This window comes from Etheostoma spectabile, chromosome 18 (assembly GCF_008692095.1).
Source record: "Etheostoma spectabile isolate EspeVRDwgs_2016 chromosome 18, UIUC_Espe_1.0, whole genome shotgun sequence".
NCBI classification, from domain to species: domain Eukaryota; kingdom Metazoa; phylum Chordata; class Actinopteri; order Perciformes; family Percidae; genus Etheostoma; species Etheostoma spectabile.
In genome coordinates, this window is record NC_045750.1 from 3226300 (window position 1) to 3248945 (window position 22646).

Here is a 22646-nt window from a genome sequence, read left to right on the forward strand (position 1 = left end):
TTTCGAGGTCATTAGGAAGTCACCGCCGTGTGAACTCTGTCTCCCCTGCATCAGCACCGAGAGCTGCGGTTTGGTTACGTTGGACGACGCTCGCTGAAAGGAATACTTCCCTAATTTGACCACAATCGCATCAAAGTCTGCTCGGGGGATTTATTTCCACTTTTTTCCTTCCTCTTCCACGCTGAATGAAAACTTGATGTAGAAGACGCTGACGCAAACCAACTGTGGAACTGGATCATTTCAGTTATTATTCTTCAAAAGACTCAGACTTAGACTTAGACTTCTTTTTATTAATTATTATGGGATGACTCCCGCGAGGAAAATGAAAATTCCAGCAGCAGTTTTAGCAAGAAAAATAGATAAAAAACATAGTATAAAGATAACAAAACAACAATAATAATAATAATAACAACAATAAGAACATTCGTCAAATAAACAAAGAAAAGACCATAAATTATTATTAAAGTGTCAGTGTTGAGTCCAGTGTTAAAGTGATAAAGTGACCAGGTGTGAAAAGCCTTTTAATAAAGTTTTGGACGAAATGAAAAACAATCGTAATAAAAACTAGTGCAGAACAAAGCTTCCTTCGACGCAACAGTGTAGAAGGACCAGCTGGTCTGTGGATGGAGACACAACAGGAAGCTGCAGGGAAAGCCTTTGTAACTACAGAACGATCATTCATAAATCATCATAATAGGACATAACTGCTGTTAGATGTGATGCAGAAAATTGGCTGGATATTGATGTCAGAACAAGTGGAATAACTTTAACCCTCTGAGGTCTAAGGTTATTTCCATGTAACTGATCCCCATGTGTATCATGTCAAAATGCTCAGAACATACTCAGCTTTCCGTGTAGTGATGCCCATATTTGTCAGCAATGAGTAAAGAGATAAAAAAAAAAGCTGAAAAGGTGAAGCTTTGTGGAATTCCTCAAATCTCATAAAGGTGAAAACAGGTAAAAACATTGTTTTGTTGCATGAAATGAGTTAATAAAAGTAGTGTGATATAAGAATACATTGGTAAATAAATGTATGATATACAGTATGTCTCAAATAAAAATGGTGTAACTTCTCTTTTTGAGTAGGAGTGTTGTCAAAGAGAAAAATTCATTAAGCATTAAATAGATGTGCTAATTGTGCTGGGTTGGTGAAAATAATCCAAACTGCCCTGCTTTGTCCGTGTCAGACGTTAATGAGTGGAAATGTTTCACCATGTTGAACATTACAAAGAGTCGTAGAGCTGATCATTGGATAAATGTGTGGCCGGAGGCGGGGCTAGAACGGGGGCAAGGGGTGGCACCGCTTCAACATAGTGAGTGATACAGAGTGCACTGTAAAAAAAAAAAAAGAAACAATCAAAATGAAATTATTATTTGGGGAAAGCGTATGAGGCCAAAGAAATTTAATTCATAATTTATACAGCTTAATGATCCCCTGTTGGGAAATTACAATTGACATTGTTTTGTTAGTTCACTAGCACAACCATGTGTTAGTTAAAGATTTAATGAACATTATGAATGTACAGGTCTATGTCTCTGATGTCACGCAGTCAGTGTGCAAGCGGCCTTACTTTCCGCATACTGCGTTCCCTGTCTTTGTGGTAAGGCAAACTGTCCCTGAAAACATATATATATATGTATTTTTATATATATTTATATCTTATTATGAAAGTAACTCTGATTGGTGCAGGATACAACAGAAGGTGTTGCCATTCACAAAACTTTCTTGATGACCCCCACAGCATGCCAGGTTTAAGCTAATCTCCAGCAAATGTGCTTGATCATCCCAGGAGACATTGCTCAAAATGCTTTTTCAACCTGCTTTTCAGGGTGTGTCTGTTGATTTTTCACCTTGGTGAGCACCAGGTGGGTGGGGCTTGTCGAACCGGATACACACCACAGGTGAGAGTGTCAAAAGAAAAGTTTGGAAAATTACGATAATGCACAGCAGAGTTGGGTCTGTGTACTTTTCATGAGTGGGCAACAAAAACACAATTGCTGTGTCTATCTCCACCCACCTGGGTCTGGAGGCTGGTTAAAACAAACAGCTCAGTGTTTGTGTGCAGCGTCTGGTTTCACTCGTTCAACGCCCCAGACTTCCGCAGGCGCAGAGTCATTGTGAAACTCAACTGAACTCAGGTCAGTTTCTAAATGAGTTACAAAATCACCACCGTCATGACAACACCGGTTGCCTAGCAACCCAGGAAATACTGCTGTTGCAGGAAGTAACCCAGTAGTCATGAGCGAACCGAAACAGACACCCAGAGCATAAACAAAAGGAGACGATAAAGACACAGACATGCAGGAAGGCACATTCACGTGCACATTTATTGACGTGTACACACGGGACACCCAGCACACATAACACAGGGCCTGAACACGGGCAGCGTTTCCCTTTGGCACACACTTTGGCACATATTCTGTAGCCTATTTTGCCGTCAATACTGCTGACATTGTCTTTTCTGTAATCAAATCAGTATGTATTTGTTTTACATGAAGTATACCACTGCTTGAGTGCAGTACATTTCCACAACTCTTTCCCCATATGCCTTTTTATTAATGGGAAACATACATGTGTACAGACAAGGCTAGCGGCAGCGTCAGACACGTTTCTGGTGTGCAAAGACATAGAAAACATCACGCAACTGACACGCAACAGAAAAGCCACGGTCTCGCCACACAGGCAGTGTGCAGGAGGCCTCAGGCTTCACACGGCCTCGTCAAAACAATTTTGTGCAATTGTGGTCCCCTTTTCTAATTCAGCTTTTCTCATGCCATACTTCAAAATGTGCATTAAAATATGCCAATATAAACATAAGTAAAGCGGTTAATAATAAAAAAATATATATGAGGCTCATCAGTACTTACACAGCAACACACACAAGCCAGGAAGAAAATGAATGTCATTGTGTCCAGTTACACAGACACACACACACACACACACACACACACACACACAAACACACACATACACACACACAAGCAGAAATGAGAAAGACCAGTGCGTGCACACCTCCCACTCTCCACACACTTCCAATGAATTGTGGAGAAGATTGTTAATAACTTCTCTGGAAGAGCAACACAGGAGTGCGGATATATTTCATCACAGGTTGTTTATTGTTCAGAACAGTTCCATTTAAGAGTTTTATGGCTTTTACAATACCTGAAAGCTTTGGGATAAGCATCACAGCTGTACTTCTCACTAAGTGATTACAAAAGCTTTTGACTGTTTGGTTTCTGGCACTCATTATGCGCTCCTGTGTGGTGTAATATCTTACTGGCCAAAGCCCAAGGATTATCTCCATGAAAGTTCAAGTAGCATCCTCAGGAAGTTACATAATACCCAACACGTCAAGTTTAAGTTAAGTATGCATGTTGAGAAAAGTTTGTTACTGAATGTTGCAATGCGAGTCATTAACTTTATAAGTGTTGCTCTTTTGATGGATCCGAGCAGTTGTGGAGGAAGTGTTCACATGCTGCATTAAGTTAAATATCACACTGTAAAAAGTACTCCATCACAAGTAAAAGTCCTGCACTGAAAATGTTACTTAAAGGTCCAGTGTGTGACGTTTTTAATTGTTCGTTATCAAAATCGGTGTTGCCAGTTCACTAACTTGTCCTTTTCCATGAATATTTACCACCACCATCAATTCCAAGTGTTCCAATCGGCTTGACATTTTATATTTGCCTCTTGAAATACGTTAGCCAGTAAGGGACATACAGGACATACTGAGACGCCTTTCACGTTTTCACTGTCACATGATAAACTCACAGGTGCTGCTAATGGGTATCGTTGCTTCCCGACAGAAGGAAACATGGCTAACATCAACAAGACAGTTTGTAGTACTCACCAAATCTTTAGATACATTTTGCAATAAATAAAAACTAAATAAATGGACCTGATCACCGGAGGTAAAGCTGGATGAAGACGTGGATGACATCTTGGCTTTTTGAAGCATTGAGGCTGCCGTAGCTGTAACGCTGAACCGCGTGGCGCGAGAGAGTTGATTGCGATATGAGATCGTTAGGGGGGAGAAATTCCTACACCTTGGACCTGTAACCCTCTGAGGGCGAAGGACGCTGTTTGGACAACACACAGCACTCCTACTCAAAAAGCCATGTTACAAAATGTCATTTTATACATTTATTATACATTTATTTATTATTTTATTCGTTTATCACACTACTTTTGCCAGCCACTTTTGTAAACTCATTCCAGGCACCAAATAGGGACAAATCATGTCTTTACTCATCGCTCTAGAACAAATTTGGGACTCACTATACAGAAAGCGGAGTTTCTTTCCAAACATAAGTGTGTGTCTATGTATGTATGTATGTATGTACGTATGTATGTATGTATGTGTGTATGTATGTATGTATGTGTGTATGTATGTATGTAATTATTAAGTTTTTATGTATGCATGTATGTATGTAGTATGTTTATAGTATGTATGTATGTTATGTTTGTATGTAATGATGTATGTATCTATGTACAGTTTGTATGTATGTATTGTGTAGTATGTAGTTGTTTATGTATGTTTATGTATGTATGTTATGTATGTATTTATGTATGTAGTAGTATTATGTATGTATGTATGTATGTAGGTATGTAGTTTGTATGTATGTATGTATGTATGTATGTTTGCCCTTTTATGTAAGTATAGTAAAGCGCAGTAGTAGCACAGTATGTTTTGTATGTATGTTTTTATGTTCCCCCTGTTTTAAATATATGTGTCCTTTTTAATCTGGTCCTTTGGGCGGGATAATTACCACTTAAATTGAATTTTGAGAGCTCAATTTGAATTTTGAAACTGAATGTGAAGATATTAAAAGTTGAATTTTCAGATTTTTGGGGCTTCAGATCCAACAAATGAAATCATTTCAAACTAATATTCAGTTTTGCAGTGCAATGATCAAATTAAACAATACAATTTCAAATGGTGTGATTCAAATTCAGTTTTTAAAATGTAATCATTCAAGTTTAGCAAATTAAAATATAAATGATTCAAATTCAGTTTCTAGTGGCGCGTATTTCAGCCCCTGGTTACATCTTTCGTCCTCAGAGGGTTGAACACACATCCCATGTCATGGTCGCTGCATTGCCACAAAAACAATTGGCAACATCTAGTGGGAAGCTGGTGTGAAATGAGGACTTTGTCACTGCAGCCTCAGCAGTTACGCAACATGGACAACCTCTAACTGTAAGATGATTGGGTTTCCCCATCAGAGTCCCTCTATGCACCATTTCCTTGTCCTCTTGTGTTTGTGTAATTGCTCACACCATGTACTGTACTTCTTTGTACTCCTTTGGGCTTCTTCGTTTTTTCTTATCTTATTTAAACCAGTTGTTTGACAGATTTTTTTAGCCTTTGCCTAAATAGTTTTTTCCTTCCATCTTATGCAGAATTGCCCCTGCCCAGTGTTTCTCCATGATTGCATTGCCTGTTTTACTTCCTTGTCTCTGTAAAGGCACTTTAAAGGCACATCATGCTGACGGCTCACTAATAATGTATTCAGTGCTTTCTATTCAGTTCAGTGCAACTTCCTTCAAACAGGCATGTGTTCCTCATACTTGGTTAATATGTAAATAAGCACTTCTGAAGTGTCATTCCCCTGGTATGTACAACGGCCCTCATTTATCTACCCAACGTAGAAACCAGCGCAGAAATCCTCTTACCACAGGCTTCACGTGGGATTCATGAAACGGTCGGAAGAGCGGAAGAATGGTCGTGCATTGATAAATGCGGCGGCTGAAAACCATCGTAATTTAAATATCACACCCCAACATATTTTGAGGCCTAGCCCCTACTATTTACGACATGGCCAGACGTAATCTGGCTAAGTAGCTGCACTTTTCAGAGGTGGAGATTGAAACCCTGACATGTCAGTTTAATCTGCAGTAACACGTGTACTATTTGGCAGCCTAAACCTTATTTATACATCCTTGACATAATCCTAATAGTAATATACAGGCTTATATTGCAATCTCTTAGGCCTACATGTAGCTGTGGCCATCTATTTGAATAAACACAGAGTAGCAGAGTTTATGCGTTTTTTTTGTGAGTCAGAGCCAGGCAACCTTAGGGACAGCGCGTGTCCTCCCCCCCTGTGCCGGACCACCACACCGACCCTGTCTCCTGACAGCAGAGGGGCTAGAAAAACAAGCCAAAATATGTCGGTCAATGGCAAAAAGAAATGGTTCACGTGTGGCCATTAACAACACTTTTAAAGACAAACTAAAACTTGAAGAATGAATAACAATGTTGTGCATCGTCATGTTTCCTGTATTGAATATCATTGCCCAACATAACACCATACCTTTTGAAAACAAGGAGTAATGCCCTGTCTCCTTGGTATAGCTGTGCTGGACCCCAAAACCCCACAGGCTAAAACAATGTTACAGACTCTTTCTGGCGTGTATAGTAGGGGTACCCCCCCCCACACACACACCATGGCTTGTGTGTGTAGGCTACGCGTGCACTGTTGCTCGGCCCATAGAGGTCTTCTAAAAGAGCCAGATCTACCATTGTCGATAAGTGATCAACTGATGATTTCAACTGAGGAATCGGTGTACGCCCGTTCTACGCCTGTTTTAGGTCGTACGCACTTTTCAAAAACAAGGGCCAGTGACTCTTGTTTTATTCAGCGACTTCGGCGTTCGTGATCAACGTGGTGAACTTTTAACACCTCTGAGTCTCTGTGCTTGTGTGTTCAGCTGTGATCTTTGACCCCGATTGCACAGGATGTTGCTGGTCAAGGATTATGACACCGCCGTTGCATCAGTCACCTTGCATTGGCTTGTCACTGAATTGCATCAGTTTTTCCCTCAATGAGAAAGCATTTTGTGTGTGTGTGTGTTGTGTGTGTGTGTGTGTGTGTGTGTGTGTGTGTGTGTGTGTGTGTGTGTGTGTGTGTACATGCTCTGGTCATATATTGGCCAATATCCTGTGTAGGATGAAAAACGATAAACGATTGGCCTGGACCGCAGGCCACAGTACTTCTAGCTTTCAGGTTTCACTCCATTGAAACAAAGACAAGAACCAGATTGAAGCATCCTGGTGAGTAATCTATGAGTCTATCTCAAAGTTAGTGGTAAAAACTGTATCAGCTTCCTGAATCAAACTCGGAAAAACTTACAGCGGCCTTAGTGGGTGAGTGACCTGGAGCTGACCCGAGAATAATCTGCACTGTTCTGTGTCAAGATGTGAGTGTGAAAGTTCCCCCTTCTGCTTCCGCTTTAAGTGAGAACCAATTGTACTTCTCCTCCTTCTGAGTTTGAGGCTGTTTTTAAACATGTAGTTTGTTTGCTTTGGTCCAAATCAGTTAAGGTGAGTTTGAGTTTGAAAGTTTGACCCAGAAAAACAAAAGTTGCATGGTCAACGGGAAGATAACACAAGGGTTCATGCAAACCACGATCTTTTTCCTAAACTTAACTTGTCATATACGTACAGTATATTATGTATGGTGTGTTAGTGAAGTAGAATTGATCGTTTTTGTCCCTACCGGATAAAACTAATTCAAGGATAGAGGCAAGGATATGTAGACCAGAAGGGGGGGGGTGGGATCCTCCAGCAGAAAAATATGTATTGTTACTTGATCGCAGCTGTCGGTTTTACTTTAATATGAACCAAATTACCACCTAACTAACATCACACTGTAACTTACGTAAGGGCAAATATTTGCACGCTTTGAGTAAACCAAGGGGAACATTTGCTTCGCATTTGTTCTGAACACACCTTAGGAATATGCTTCTAAAGATATAATATGCCACTTAAAGATAATGATCCAATGAGTTTGTGTTTCATCCAGATTTCACATTATAAAAAAATCTAAAATTAAAAGAAAAGTTTAAATTCACCTTACAAATGTCATGTCGGATCTTGTTCACACTGCCAATGTTCCTGCTTCCCATCAAAACATTTCATTAAAGAATTTAGAACAGAGAGCTGAACCTTGGCTCACCTCTGAAAGTAAGCATGCCATAACCAGATAGATTGTTATTTACTTATTTCTTTCTCCTCTGAAAGTGGGTAGCCTTGTTTTCTCATTGGTTAGTTTAAGCCAAATCTTATTTTTAGATGCATATAATGTAACATGATAAAATAGCCCTGCGTACATTTTGAAAGGTAGAGGATGAAATCAGATGAGAGCACAGAGGGATGGGATTCCTGGTTATGTTATAAGTTATAATTAACATACCAGCTGTGTATAAAAACAATATCAAAGCAGGTTGAAACGTTTCCCTTCAGCAAACAGAACACCGCCCACGTTCTCACAGGTCTGTGGTTGTTGTGGATCTTACCCAGTGCAAAGTCTTAAAAGTATGAACATGTCTGAACTCAATGAACTTTCTTCTAGTGTTTTATGCTTTAATGAAATTATATACGTTATAGGACTCGATATGTGACAAACTGACTTCATAAGATGGAGAATGACCTCCATTTGTCCATATTTGTTAGAATTACTATAGAAACTCATGATAACAGTGGAACAATATCAACAACAGTTCTGACGTATTTCGGTGTCTGCTTTCGTAACTTTGCGTAACTACTTTGAGTACTGGATGGGTGGGGTAACAGTGCATGAGATTTTGACTTTGAAGCAGAAATGGGCAAACCTGGATCTTGTGATTCTCTTTGTATGTTTAAGGTTGGTAGAGTAAGCAAGAAGGGTGGTGTTAACCGCTTCAAGGCAATTAGCTGGTTGTGCAATCGGGTCATTAGCTTCCCATCAGGAAGTCTATTAGCAGATTTTCAACTATGTGTCACTTTAATGTTGCTGGTAAAGGTGGAGCTAATTTTTAATTATTAATTTGTAGCCTGATGTATAATGATACAGCATGACACATATGTTTTTTGATTTATATATCTACACTGTAAATCCAACCTGCAGCAAAGGGCCGTAGGTTGGATTCGAACCCAGGCCACTACAGGACTACCTGGGGCGCGCGCTCTTCCTGGGTGAGCTTGAGCTTGAACTAGAGGCCGCCCCATTTGATTTATATTTTGAATTAATTACTTAAAAGGATTGAAGTAAAGTTGTCAAACTAATGTAGTGAAGTAAAAAGTGCAATATTTCCCTCTGAGATGTACTGTAGTGGAGTAAAGTAACTCAAAACGTTTATTTTGCAGATTTAAATCCAGCTCTGTGTCATCTTTGTGTGGGCAGTGTGTTTGGATGAACACTATGCTACTTTATTTTGCAAGCACGCAGAAGCTGAAATCTGCCATGTAATGTGAAACGACGCATTTCGGGACAGATCTTAGAGGACGTTATCTTATGTTGGAGCGTGTGGTGCGTTATCTTATCTCATCTTGCAGCTCCGTGACATGCCATACATCTAATCACACTTCACACACTGCCATGACACAGAGCTGGATTCAAATCTGCAAAATATCCCTTCACATACAAATCACATGTAGCGATTTAGTTACATTCCACCACTGCACATCTTCTGGGTATTTCTTTATCAAGTTTTCACCAAATTTGGTTCCTTGGATGTTTGAATAAGCCCTTAAAAAGCTTTTTTTATATCGCACACCATTTATTTTTCTAAAAATGTTTGCTCTTTGTTTAATTTGACAACAAAAACCCTTTTTGACAAACCAAGGAATACTACAAAAATAAATTTAAAAGAAGGGGAAAATGACCCCGTTTTGAAAGCTAAGTCAAAATAAAAATTTGTCAAGTTTTTGAGCGTTGACATTTCGTAATCCGGGGTATATTTTGTGGGTCAAAAGGTTTTTGTTTCTCTGAAATATTTCCAGCTTTCTTCACAGATAAGCGTAAGTCTATCCTCTCTCCTCTCCTCTCCCCTCTCTTTCTCTGAACAGCGACATTCCATTTGTCTCTCTTTTTCTTTAGCTCAAACACAGCGTCGAGAACATGCAGGGTATTTTTTAGGTGAACTTACTTATTAATTTTTTGCTTTTGGGAAAAGGTGCCGAAAGGGGTGACCCCCCAAAAAAAAGTTTTTCCCCTTACAGAAGCTCCTTGTATTATCTGGGAAGTAAATTAAATTTTGAGGACCTGCTGTTTTTCCCCATTAAATTTCTTTGATCTTTTTAAACAAAACGCAGGGTTGGGGGATTAACGCAAAACAAACTTGTTTGGTACATGGGGTCTTTTTTAAAGATTAAAGGACAATAAAAAAAGACAATTATTGAAGGGGGCACAAAAATACAATAAAAATTCTTTAGGTTTTTGGGGGTTTGGAACTAATGACGTCAAAACATTTTATTCCTTTTAAAAATTTGGTGAGTAATTCTTTCCCCAATAAATTTTTTTTTTGGGGTGGCCCTGGTACTGGGGAATGACGTTTCCCTCCGGGCACTGCAAAGGGGTTTTGAGCAAGCTCAAACCCCCCAAGTCGAGGTGCCTTCCTGACCCCCCCCATTCGGGATCTCTCCTTTAGGGTACAACACGGCATGTGTGTTTAGTTCAGGCCTGTGTTAATTGTGATTTCCCCTTGTGGGACTACTAAAGGATACATTATATATAATTATAATACAAATGATGCTGAACTGAGAACTGAGACTCCTAACAAGCCAGCCTTTAATAGACAGGACCGCTGACAACAGAGGGGGGAGACATGCAGCAAATGGCCATAGGTCAGACCTGAACCCTGAGCCGCTGCATCAAGGACTGAGCCTCTGCATTTGGGCGCCCGCTCCACCAGGTGAGCTACCCAGGCGCCCAGAACAAACCTGTTTTTATAAGAAGTTTTTTTTACGTGAAAAATATGTGATGTAGGTTTATTACAATAAAATCAGAGCCTCTAGCTTCACAGCATTATTTAGCACTAAACATTATTTTTATGAATGAAATGGGGATAGGGTCCTAGGTCCTAAAAGCAAAGTGTTACCAGATTATATAAAAAACAAAGAAAACAACACCCTGAGCGGTTACATTGTCAATACATATTTTTAATTGATAAGGTATCAAAAACAAAAGTTGATAGATCAGAAAGATGGAAGTACACATTGGTGGCAGCATTGCAGTTGTACCTTACAGCCTACGGTTTATTTATCCAGGCTATATGATGCTGCAACAGCTGAGCAGCTACAGAGAAGGAAAAATTAAAGAAGAAGTAGGCACGATAGAAGATAGAACTCAGTGCTTAGAAGCTATCTGGCTACGACCAGCAATGGGACAACAAACAACCACAAAAAACAACACATGAACACACGCAGACGCCTGCGTCCCTTTAACCGTGTGACTCAACTTATTTGCTTACATAACACGCACAACAATATTCAAACCTTCTTCTACCATGCAAACACAATATAAAAAACTTCAGTCCTCGTCGTGACCGTGATGTGCTGTTCATACAGAAATTATTATTCTTCCTATTAGCGACAAAAACCTTTGAGATAACCTTTGATGCTAAATATGCTAACACCAGGTTTTCTTACGACTTATGACAATTACTGAAATACTGATGAGCAGAGTTTCCTTTTTGATGTGTTGCTGAGTTTCAGTGACTTGATGTTTGGCTGTTGATGGACACTTTAGATCGATGCTACAATTAGTTATTGACAAGAAAATAGCCTCTTAACTCTCGTTGATTACACTCCGTCAGTTTCTGTTTGTGTGCAATACACATTCTCTTGAAGGGTGATTTCACTCTGAAGCAATCAGGCCACAGAGAGGCAAAAGGGGGGAGTGGAAGAAGGGAGAAATATTTGGCAGTGAGTTGAAGTCTGGATACTTATAAAGTTCATAACACAGTATAACATTACATCATCTTGCATAACTTCAGAGTCAGGCGTGTTAAAGGACCAGCCGAAAGCTGACGCAACACTTTTGATACCTAGCTAATGATATCTAGTGAACACAACTTCCAAACCAAATCTGAATAACAGTACAATGTTTTTTTGTCTTTTTCTTTTTTGTTTTGCCCCGTCCAAGACCAAATGAGGCATCTGGTGTTTACATACTGTAGCACAGAGTTAATGTGCAGCCGATAAGAATATACAAGATTTTAGGTAGAAAACAAACACTCATCCTCGTTGAGCTACACCGTCACAGAAGATGTATAAAAGCAACACTAGCTATGCTTACCTTAAGAGGGAATGCAGTGATAAATAAAGTATACTTGTAAAATTATATAAACATGTATTTTTTTTTCAGTTTTGCTTGACATCAAATTTCTAATTGTTAAGAATAGTAAGGTGTCATCTGCACATATGCTTATATTGTATTTTTTTTACTACACTTTTCAGTAAGTGCAGAATTATAAACCCTGCCTGCAAAGTACATTTCCCTTTTGTAACTGCTACTGATAACAACAAAGCTAACTTTTCCAAGAGGTTAGCTCTTAAATATGGGACATTTAAAAAAAAAAAAAAAAAAAAAAAACTCCTACAGCCAACATAGGTCCTGAGTGGTTAGTAGCAGCAAATTTAGTAGTTCATGTTAGGGCCGGGCAATATATAGATATCATATTGATGTCATGTTATGAGACTGGATAGGTTGTTAGATTTTGGAAATTGTAATATCGTGAAAAAAGTATTACATTTTTTCTGGTTTTACAGTAACGTGTGATGTCATTTTATGAACTTACCAGACTGTTATAGCTGTTCTTTTATTTGCCTTTTACCAGCTGGTCATTAGATGCACATTACTGATGATTATTTTTGAAAAATCTCCTTGTTAATATTTTGTCAAAAAAAAAAAAAAAAAAAAACTGTTGTCAACCCTACAATATCGTTGCAATATCGATATCAAGGTATTTGGTCAAAAATGTTGCGATATTTGATTTTCTCCAAAAAGCCCAGCCCTAGTTTCCGTTGTATGAGCAGACAGGGTTAAACGGCAATCACAAATCATACAGTAGTTATTTAATAAATATACTATTTTCATACACTGAGCACAAACAATGTCTTCTTTTTAAAGTCAGTGACTCAAACACACTCGATACACACTCGCACGGTCAATCTGCGTCCACTTTCTTTGAGGGTGAACTTTTAAATTATGTGCCTTGATCACCTTGAAATCACGCTCTGCTTCGGTACAAAAAAAATTGACTTTCATCTATTCAAAAAAATTCCAGTAAAAAAAACAAAAAAACAAAAAACTGTTTTCTGTTTTAGTGCTTTGGCATGTGTCTTGGCCTTGACGGTATAATTTCAAAAATTAAAATAACAATGCTGTCAAGGTGCTGTACTTGTGTCCAATCACAGCTACGTTTCAGCGAGAAAGTGTTGAGGTCACTTTGCCTCTCTCTCTCTCTCTCCTCCTCCTCTCTCTCTCTCTCTCTCTCTCTCTCTCTCTCTCTCTCTCTCTCTCCTCTCTCTCCTCTCTCTCTCTCTCTCTCTCTCTCTCTCTCTCTCTTCTCTCTCTCTCCTCTCTCTCTCCTCTCTCTCTCTCTCTCTCCTCTCGTCTCTCTCTCTCCTCTCTCTCCTCTCTCTCTCTCCTCTCTCTCTCTCTCTCTCTCATCTCTCTCCTCTCTCTCTCTTCCTCTCTCTCTCTCTCTCTCCTCTCTCTCCCCCTCTCTCTCTCTCCTCTCTCTCTCTCATCCTCTCCTCTCCTCTCGCTCCCTCTCTCTCTCCTCTCTCTCTCTCTCCTCTCCTTCTCTCTCTCTCTCTCCTCTCTAGCAGCTTAGTGGACAGTGAATGAGACCGAGGAGTCATCTGAATGTGGCATTTACAATGTCTTCTTACTCGTCTACGCGGCGGCGCCAACCAGCCTCGGTGGAAGCAGGATGGAGGCATCGCTAGTCTTTTTGAAAAGTAGCAGAGACACACCGGTGCTCATAGGGAACCGGGACAGTGAATGTGGTCAAGGGATAGATGCCCTCCGTCCAGAGGTGCTAACGTGGTGACGGAGGGAGACAAGGAGGCGGATGTGATGGAGGTGGTGAGGTCGTGCAGTTGGAAGGCGCTCTCCTTGATGTGCTGGATGAAGAGGTTCCTCTCGTCCTCGGGCGTTTGGCCGTTTTGGGCTCGGACGATGCAGGTCGGCCGGTGCAGGTTGAGCATGTAGACCAGCTGCTGCTTCTGCTGCTTCAGCTCCTCGATCTGAGCCTTCAGGTCGGCGTTGACTGTCTCCAGTTTCTCAGACTCCTGCAGAACAAAGAGAGAGAAGGAAGATTGAAAGCTTTGTTAAAGCTTTGTACTTTAGCCAGAAATGTTAAAAAATCACCACAAATCATACAAAAAGAGCCAAACATACAGAAGCATCTCTGTACATCAGCAGCAGAGTGCCTTAGAAACGAAAACAAGCCAAACTCAGCCAACCATAGACGAGTTCTACATTAGGGCGGCATGATATGATGAAAATATCTAATCGTGATAATTTTGACTGATGTTGCAATTGTGACAAAACTCACGACATTGGAGGGAATGATCATTTTCGTATCATTACTCCAATTTTCATTGAAAAATATTAAAAATGAAAGTGTCATTTTTACGAGGGTCTGTAGCAAACAAAGGTTTTTTTCTTTAGTCTGTAGGATATTTTTTTAACAACAATTACATCCCCACATCCCCACCACCATCCATGTGATTTGGACATTGCACTAGTCCATATTGCCATTTTGATCAAATTGCAATGAATTGTGCAGCCCTATTCTACATCCGCCAAGAAATTGAAGTTTTCACACCTCAAATATTTTTAAGAGCTGAGGCTTGACACAAAAACACAAAGCTACATCAAAACAGTCACAAAACAGTACTTATGTGCAATTGTACTTCATCATGACACACTTTACCTTCCAGCTCATTTTTTTTTTCTTTACCAAATTGATGGAGGTTGAAAATTACCTGCTGCAGAGTCTCAGTCTTCTCCTTCTTCTTGTTGCGGCATTTGGCGGCAGCGATCTTGTTCCTCTCTCTCCGTCTCTTCCTCCTCTCGTGCTCCTGAGGTGTGATCTGAGAACCACAGAGGAAAATAATAACCGTCAGTATTTCACCCCTAATAAAACCTACGTAACACACTGAAAACACACTTGATCATACTCCTCCTGATCCATGGATGCAGATTGGATTTGTACTGCTAAGTACTTTCTAGAAGTATTGCGACTCAATAGTATTCAGTGTTGCTATTTTCTTTTCTTTCTTTAACAAAAACAAGGATTTCTAAGAATGCACATCACATATCAGTCAGTTAGCCTGACATTTATTTCATTTGTAAAGAAGTACCTATATAAATATTTTCTGCATTTTCTGCTTTCGGTCAGAAAATGGATATGATGTCGTCGCCGTTGGCATTACAACGGTATAAACAAAACAACAAACAAAAAAAAAAAAAAAAAAAAAAAAAAAAAAAAAAAAAAATGCATTCTAGGGAATAGAATAGATTTTGAAAAAAAAAAAAAAAAAAAAAAAAAAAAAAAAAAAATCACAAGACACACAATTTTTAGTGTCAGAAAAACTAGAGATGGCCCCATACCATTTTTTGCTTTCTGATACGGATTCAGAGACCTGACCTTGTGATACCGAGTCGATCTGATAGCAGTGTGTCGTTTACTTAATTATGTTTTATCAGCTGTATACTCCTACCCCTGTATGGATGTGATATGATTTATATCGTTGTTGTTCGGCCATTATTTTATTACCCAGTTTGACAGTGAGTCGTAACAGAAAAAGAACAACAACAATACTTTAAAGTAGATTTTATCAGATTGGTATCGGATCGGTGTATAAACTCCAGTACTTACAGATACCGATACAAGCTTTTTAGGCAGTATTAGAGGCTTCGGTACAGAAACATTTCTAAAAAGATAAATAAATAAAAACCAGACTAAATGCTGTAGTTTCCCCCTGCCTCACCTCTCTCCTGACTCCAGACCCGCAGGCGTGGCGCTCCGAGGCTCGGTCCGAGCTGGAGCTGGCGCCGTCCGAGCTAATGTCTGCGCTGAGCCCGTTGGACTGGCGCTTGGACTGGATGGCCAGCCGCAGCTCCTCTTTCACCAGCGGCGTGAAGTTGGTGAAGTCGTCCAGGGTGAGCGTGCCCGGCGGCGACAGGCAGGGCACCATGGCCGAGCAGCTGATGTCAGCCAGCGAGGGACCCGAGTGCTGCAGCATCATTCTGGAAACACAAGAGTCAGAGATGACTATCATGGCAGTCGCAGTCTTACACATCTTGTCAGTGTGTTCTAACTCAGGGGTCACTTTTCAAACCAAGGACCCCTTAACTGAAAGAGAGACAGAGCAGGGACCCCCCTTCTACATATATTGTTTAAAATGAAGTTGCACATAAAACTGGGCCTACAATAAAGTGTAGGGCGGCCTAAAGCCTTTACACGTAACTTTTTAGTGCATAGAATACTAAGCTATTAAAATAAGTTACACATAGAGCGATATTGTGATATGAGACTAGATATCGTCTTTGATTTTGGATATCGTAATATTGTAATATAGCTTGGCTAATATGGCTGTTGTCTTACCCGGGTTTTAAAGGCTGCCTTGCAGTAGAATGATGTCATTTTCTGAATTTACCAGACTGTTGTAGTTGTTATTTTATTTGCCTTTACCCACTTAGTCGTTATATCCACATTACTGATGATTAATCAAAAATCTCATTGTGTAAATGTTTTGTGAAAGCACCAATAGTCAACACTACAATATCGTTGTGGTATCGACATATTTGGTCAAAAATATTGTGAGACTGGATTTTCTCCACATCTCCCAGCCCTAGTTACACATGCATGTGGCTCAGTGAATCCTTAGGATGATCTGCCTCTGTGGACGGCTACCTTACCCATAGGTCAGTAAGCTTGACATCAGTGGGGATTTATATTTGCTAACAACATGTTGGATTTATTGTTAAGACATATTTTTTTTTAAATTTTCAAAGATTAACACTAATTTGGAGGCCCCCCCTGCAGTGACTTTGAGGACCCCCTAGGGGTCCTGGGCCCCCTGTTGAAGATCCCTGCTCTAGGTAGACATAATAATAAAAGAATTACAGCAACAAATAATACAATTTACAAACATGTTAGGCAAAAAAAAAAAAATTAAAATTCTGCTGCATCATTCTGGAAACAAGAGTCAAGTAATTACATAGTTGGGCTTTCATTTGCGTCCAAATCAGCCCAAATCATTTACCACATAGTTTTTCTAAATTCAGAAAGTTGTATTGTCTTTCTTTCTTTCTTTCTTTCTTTCTTTCTTATGATGTTGTATTCTTTTCTGTGTTGTTGTCTTTTGTAATTTGACTCGATGGCATTGTAAATGACGGCCGCCCCTCAATGATCTTTTGAGGATTAATAAAAGGTTGAATGAATGAATTATCATCATGTCAGTGGCTGTCAACCAGCTCTGGTCAGTGTGCTCTAAATAGAAAAAAATACTACAGCTACTAATAATACAATTTTAAAACTTAAAAAAAAAAAAAAATCATACAATAAGATTTCTTATGAAAATGTGCAATGATAAGTCTAACAAAACACTACAAGTGTCTATAAAGATACTGTAGTGATAAAAATAAAGGATCCAAAAACACAATGAAGCCAGCACAGTCCATTTTTTTTTTTCTTATTATGAAGTATAGCCTCCCAATAAGTTACTTATAAAACTCACAATAAGCTATATATCGCCTATTATAGGTGATTTAAAATACATTAAAGCATCCTACTATAAGGTTATTAAGAATTGGGATAGGTTATTTAGAAACTATGGAGATATTAGAGAGAGTTTATTTGCTTGCTGAGTAATAATGGTCCAAAAAAATGATACAAACAAAGATGTGTGATGTGTTTAAATGCCAAGATTACCTGCAGACCTGAAGCGGTCATTAGTGGCCACAGAGGACAATCACCCTGAACTAATATTTGCCTTTTGTAAAAACGCCATAAACAATTAAAGAGAAGCATCATTAATAGGTGTGCATGTGTGTTATCTAAACAGAGGAGTGACTCATGGAGTAATTTGACTGACAGCTTGATTAGATAAGTAGCCTTTGTTGTTATCAGCTCTTTGAGACCAAAACAAAGACATTCATATTGAACAGGCATGAACAAAGTGTCTAATTCAAATCAAAGTTATTCACCCTATAATATCTCCAAAGGGTGTCACCGTGCTGACCTACAGTAGGCTACGTTGTCATTTATTTTCCATACTTCTCAGATTCTGATATATATATATATATATATATGTATATATAGGCCTATATAATGTATATTTGTGTTTAGGCTATCATTTTGAAATGTGTCCGGGTATAAAGAGCCTATCGATCGATTACCTCGATCCCAAGTTCAAAACAAAAAGACCGAAATCAACTTACAAAACCTATGAATCACAAACATCCGGAAAACTAGATCTTGCAGGTTAATATGTTTTTCAATAAGTTATTATAATGCCCAAACGATATCCGAGCAGAAGAAGCCACATGAGTGGTAGTAGTAGGCTTCAATCTCTCAAAAGTGTTAGATATAAATTTTTAAAAAAAAGTAAAAACAAATCTAATCATAAATCACTGCTGAAATTTGAACCCCCAAAAAGTTATTATAATTTCTATTCTAACTTAATGTGACAAATAGCCTAGAAGCAGGTTCAGAAGTTGGAAAGAGTCCCGGGACAGCACCGGGACCTCCCCGCTCTACGACCCGGAGCGACAGCGATCCTCTCCCGCTGAAAACAACAAAAACCTCCCCACAAGGAAGAAAAAGTCCAACCGACCTGTTGAAGCTGTGGGTGACTGGGTTCAGATGAACTTGATGCGGAGAGAACAACAACCTCCTAGAGTCGCTTCTCTCTTCCTTGCTGTGCGTCTCTCGCTTCCTTGTTGCTGCGTAATGATTAAGTTGCGTTTGTGGCCCGCTGCGTTGCATCACCCGCTTATATGGAGGCTCTGACGGAGGCGTGGCGTGGTGACGCAACCAGGAATGTTACTAGAGAAGGGAGAGGGAGGGGGGGAGAGGGGGGGGGGGGGGGGGAGAGGGGGGGGGGGGAGAGGGAGGGGGCAGAGCACAGGGGTGACGTCATCCTATTATAGAAAGATTATCCTGCGGTGATGCAATCGAGCAACCCCGAGCTGCTCTGCCATAAAGGGCAGGCTTCCCCACGCCCCTCCTTTTTCTCTCTTTTTCCTTCCTTCCTTCCTTCCTTTCTTCCTTCCTTTCTTCCTCCATCTCTTCACATTCTTTTCCCTCACTCCTTTATTGTTTTCATCTCCCTGTTTCTTCCTCTTCTTTTTAGATTCTGGCATCATTGCCATGCCCCTTCTTTCAATTTGATTTATTTTGTTTCATCCTCTTTCTCTTTCATTTATTCCTTTCTTTTTTCTTTTTTTATTGTTGTCCAGTTGTCCAAGTATGTACCCCCTTCTCTCCTTTCCTTTCCCTCTTTTCCTCTTCTTTCCGTCCCTTGACCCCTTACTCTTTCCTTTCTCTTTCCTTTCTCATTTCTTTCCCTGTTGTTTTTTTTATTTCCCTTTCATTTCTTTAGTTTCCTCTTCCTTCCCCTCTCTTTATTTACTTTACCATCCATCCTTGTATCCTTCTCTCTTGTTATTCCATCCCCCTTTCCCAACTTCCCCCAACCCAAACAGTCCCTCGTCTCCCCCTCTTCTTTTTATCCTACTTTCCATCCCTCTGTCATTCTAGACTCATCAGTTCCATCATAGTCTCATCCACTTTTTCCTCTTTGCCTCTTCTTTCTTTCTCTACAACTCATTTCTTCTCCTTCTTCCTCCCTTTCCATCCTTTTCTCCTCTTTTCTTTTTTCATTCCTCCCCCATTCCCACCCCTTTCTCTCTTCTTTGTATCTTTCCTTCCTCCCTCATTGTCTTCTACATTTATGCCTTTCCTTTCATCTCTCCATCAGAACACTTTCTTTCCTTCCCTCTCTTTTCCTATTTTTTCTTTCATCCATTGCCAGGTAAGTAACACTTCCTAGGAATTTGCTTTGATTTATGGTTCATGCAAAAAACAATAACATAAAATAAACACACAAACACACATATACATGTATACATACATACATACATACATACATACATACGTATATGCATTTGTACGTACATACATACATACATTATGTATGTGTGTATGTATGTATGTATGTATGTATGTATGTATGTATGTTCATATGTATGTATGATACATACATACGTACATATGTACATACATGTACATACATGTACATACATACATATATATGTACATATATGTACATATATGCACATACATACATACATACACACATACACACATACATACGTACATATATGTACATAAATACATACATACATACACACATACATACGTACATATATGTACATAAATACATACATACATACATACGTACATACGTACATATATATACATACATACATACTACATACATACATACATACATACATACGTACGTACATATGTACATATATGAACATACATACATACATACATAGTACGTACATACATACATGTACATACTGTAGATTCATACATACATACACACATACATACATACACACATACAAACACACATACATACACACATGCATACATGCAGTGGCTTCAATAAGTTTACACACCCATGCTAAAGTTGATTAAACATAGGAAATTGACCTTGTAGCTGAATGCTATGGTGCATAAACAAGTGCTAACTTTTCTCGCTGTTGCTCTCCGTGTTTTGACACTGACGTGGAATTCCCTTCCAGTCTTTCCACACTAACGAGTGAAAAACTCTGTCCGACCTGAGTGACACACATCGGTTATTTAATCTGGGATTACATCTCATCAGCTGGGTGTAAAACTGGGGGGGTTTCCTTCCTTCAGCTGGTTTCATGAAGTCAATTTAATGTTTTTATGTTGTTTATTATGGTGACATGATCTCTCCAAAGGAGTGAAATGATCCTGAAGATCAGCTGGCAGCTAGATATACGTTTAATTCCCGGGACACAGGAATCTCCTGATCTGGTGTGGTTTGAAACATTTTGTCGCAGCACAGTGGCATTACTGTGACCTACAACTCGTCTTTATGTCTTAATTGGTCTTACTTTGTTGATCTTGTTTACTTACCTGCTGAAACAGATGGTGGATTTTCTGAGAGGGGCAGTGAGATGTTTATTCTGAAAAAAATTACAGATGTTCCTACATCAATACCAGTATTGGAAAAGAGTGGTGGGGATGGCGCAGTGGACATGACACGTGCCTTTGATGTGGGAGATCTGGGTTCAATTCCCACTGCCTGAGCTAGTTGCTCCAGATGCGTGCGGCCTCTGACATTGCAACAATTATAAGTTGCTTTGGAGAAAAGTGTCAGCTAAATGTCATGTAATGTAATGTAAAAAGCCTCCGATACTGCCTACAATGCTGATGTAAGCATTGGAAAGTACTGGAGTTTATATACCAATCCAACATCAAGTAATTTAGGGGGGTTGAGATCTCTAACTATGTAGGTCCCCAAACACCTAGGGGGGGGAAAAATCCAATAAACGCAATAAAAACTTTGCAAAAAGCACCAAAACATTGAAAAAAGATCCTCCTAAGAACTCTCCAAAACACAAACTTGAGAAAATCATCAAAAACATTGAAAATGCGACAAATTGTCCAAAAACTTTGGAAAAAAACCCCGGAATGGATTATTGAGGGGGACTGTAACCTCCCCATACCCCACCCCCCGTGAATTAAGCCTATGGGTCAGTGCCCCATTGCAGCTTGTAGGCTTCTGGTGTTTCCAGGCTTCTGGTTGGCCATGACCTCCTTCTTTGACAGCACGGCTTCAGAGTTACTAATATTTTTCTGGATGTGGGTTTGGTTATGCCCTTGACAGTGCTTCACTGTGTTTTTGCATTTGCTCTGAGATTTTCGTGAAGATGGGAGTTTTGAGGAAAAAAAACTGTATACAAAAATACATGTGGACTGGTCTTATGAAATATGACCTGCCAAAATCTTTTGTAGAAAAAAAAAAAACAGCAACTGCGCTTACTATAACTTGAATTTATGTCGGTTACAGAATTCAAACCATTTTCACCCTCAAGAAAAAACCCAGTTCCTCCATATGTTGAATATGTTACAATAAACATTTTGTTTGACCAAAATATGCCTAAAATATGCAACCGCATCGTCTCTTTTCTGTTGTTTTTTAATAAACTCTTGACTACTCTTCCAGCTTCAAAAGAACTACTAAACCCCCGGCTGGTTTCATTATTGCTGCATTTTAGGAGTACATTGAGCTTTTTCCTCCTCGGCCTCATTCCCCTTCTTTCTTTCTTTTCCTTCCTCGTCATTCATTCATTTATTCAGTCATTTCCCGCTCAAAGCCTCTGACTGTGGTAATCTAGAAACTTCCAGTTTTGTCTGTATACAACCAAAAAGTTCAACTTTCACTTTCGATAAATTCAGTCTTTCTCAGTAGCAAGTTGCATAAGGAGTTGGGTTGAAATTATGAAATGTCAAAATCAACCCTCTACATGTTGGTGTAATGAGGGGTCATAGCATTACTTGAAATTAATTGCACAACAGGACATATGAAGCAGGACTGTGTGTGTGTGTGTGTGTGTGTGTGTGTGTGTGTGTGTGTGTGTGTTGTGGTGTGTGTGTGGTGGTGTATGGTGTGTGTGTGTGTGTGTGGTGTGTGTGTGTGTGTGTGTGTGTTTTATCCGCCCTGGACCCTGCCTTGTTTCCAGAGAAACCTTGACTCAGTTATGAAAACACCTCCATGATAACTACTCATTCAAGAAAGCCTTCACATTAT

General features: G+C 39.5%; 1 protein-coding gene and 1 long non-coding RNA gene across 2 annotated transcripts; one reads left to right on the forward strand and one right to left on the reverse strand.

The window, feature by feature from the left end:
* Nucleotides 1-790: 790 nt before the first annotated feature.
* LOC116706157 (uncharacterized) lies at nt 791-22440 on the forward strand. Its single transcript, XR_004336160.1, has 3 exons — nt 791-872; nt 5016-5021; nt 22429-22440. It is a non-coding gene; the product is annotated as an uncharacterized LOC116706157 (long non-coding RNA).
* atf3 (activating transcription factor 3) lies at nt 13726-18764 on the reverse strand. The gene is made up of 4 exons (XM_032542798.1): nt 18624-18764; nt 15774-16032; nt 14766-14873; nt 13726-14066 (listed from the first exon to the last, which is right to left on the reverse strand). The coding sequence occupies exons 2-4, from the start codon at nt 16029-16031 to the stop codon at nt 13755-13757; spliced, it is 678 nt and encodes a 225-aa protein (XP_032398689.1). The 5' UTR covers nt 16032; nt 18624-18764; the 3' UTR covers nt 13726-13754.
* Nucleotides 22441-22646: the final 206 nt, after the last annotated feature.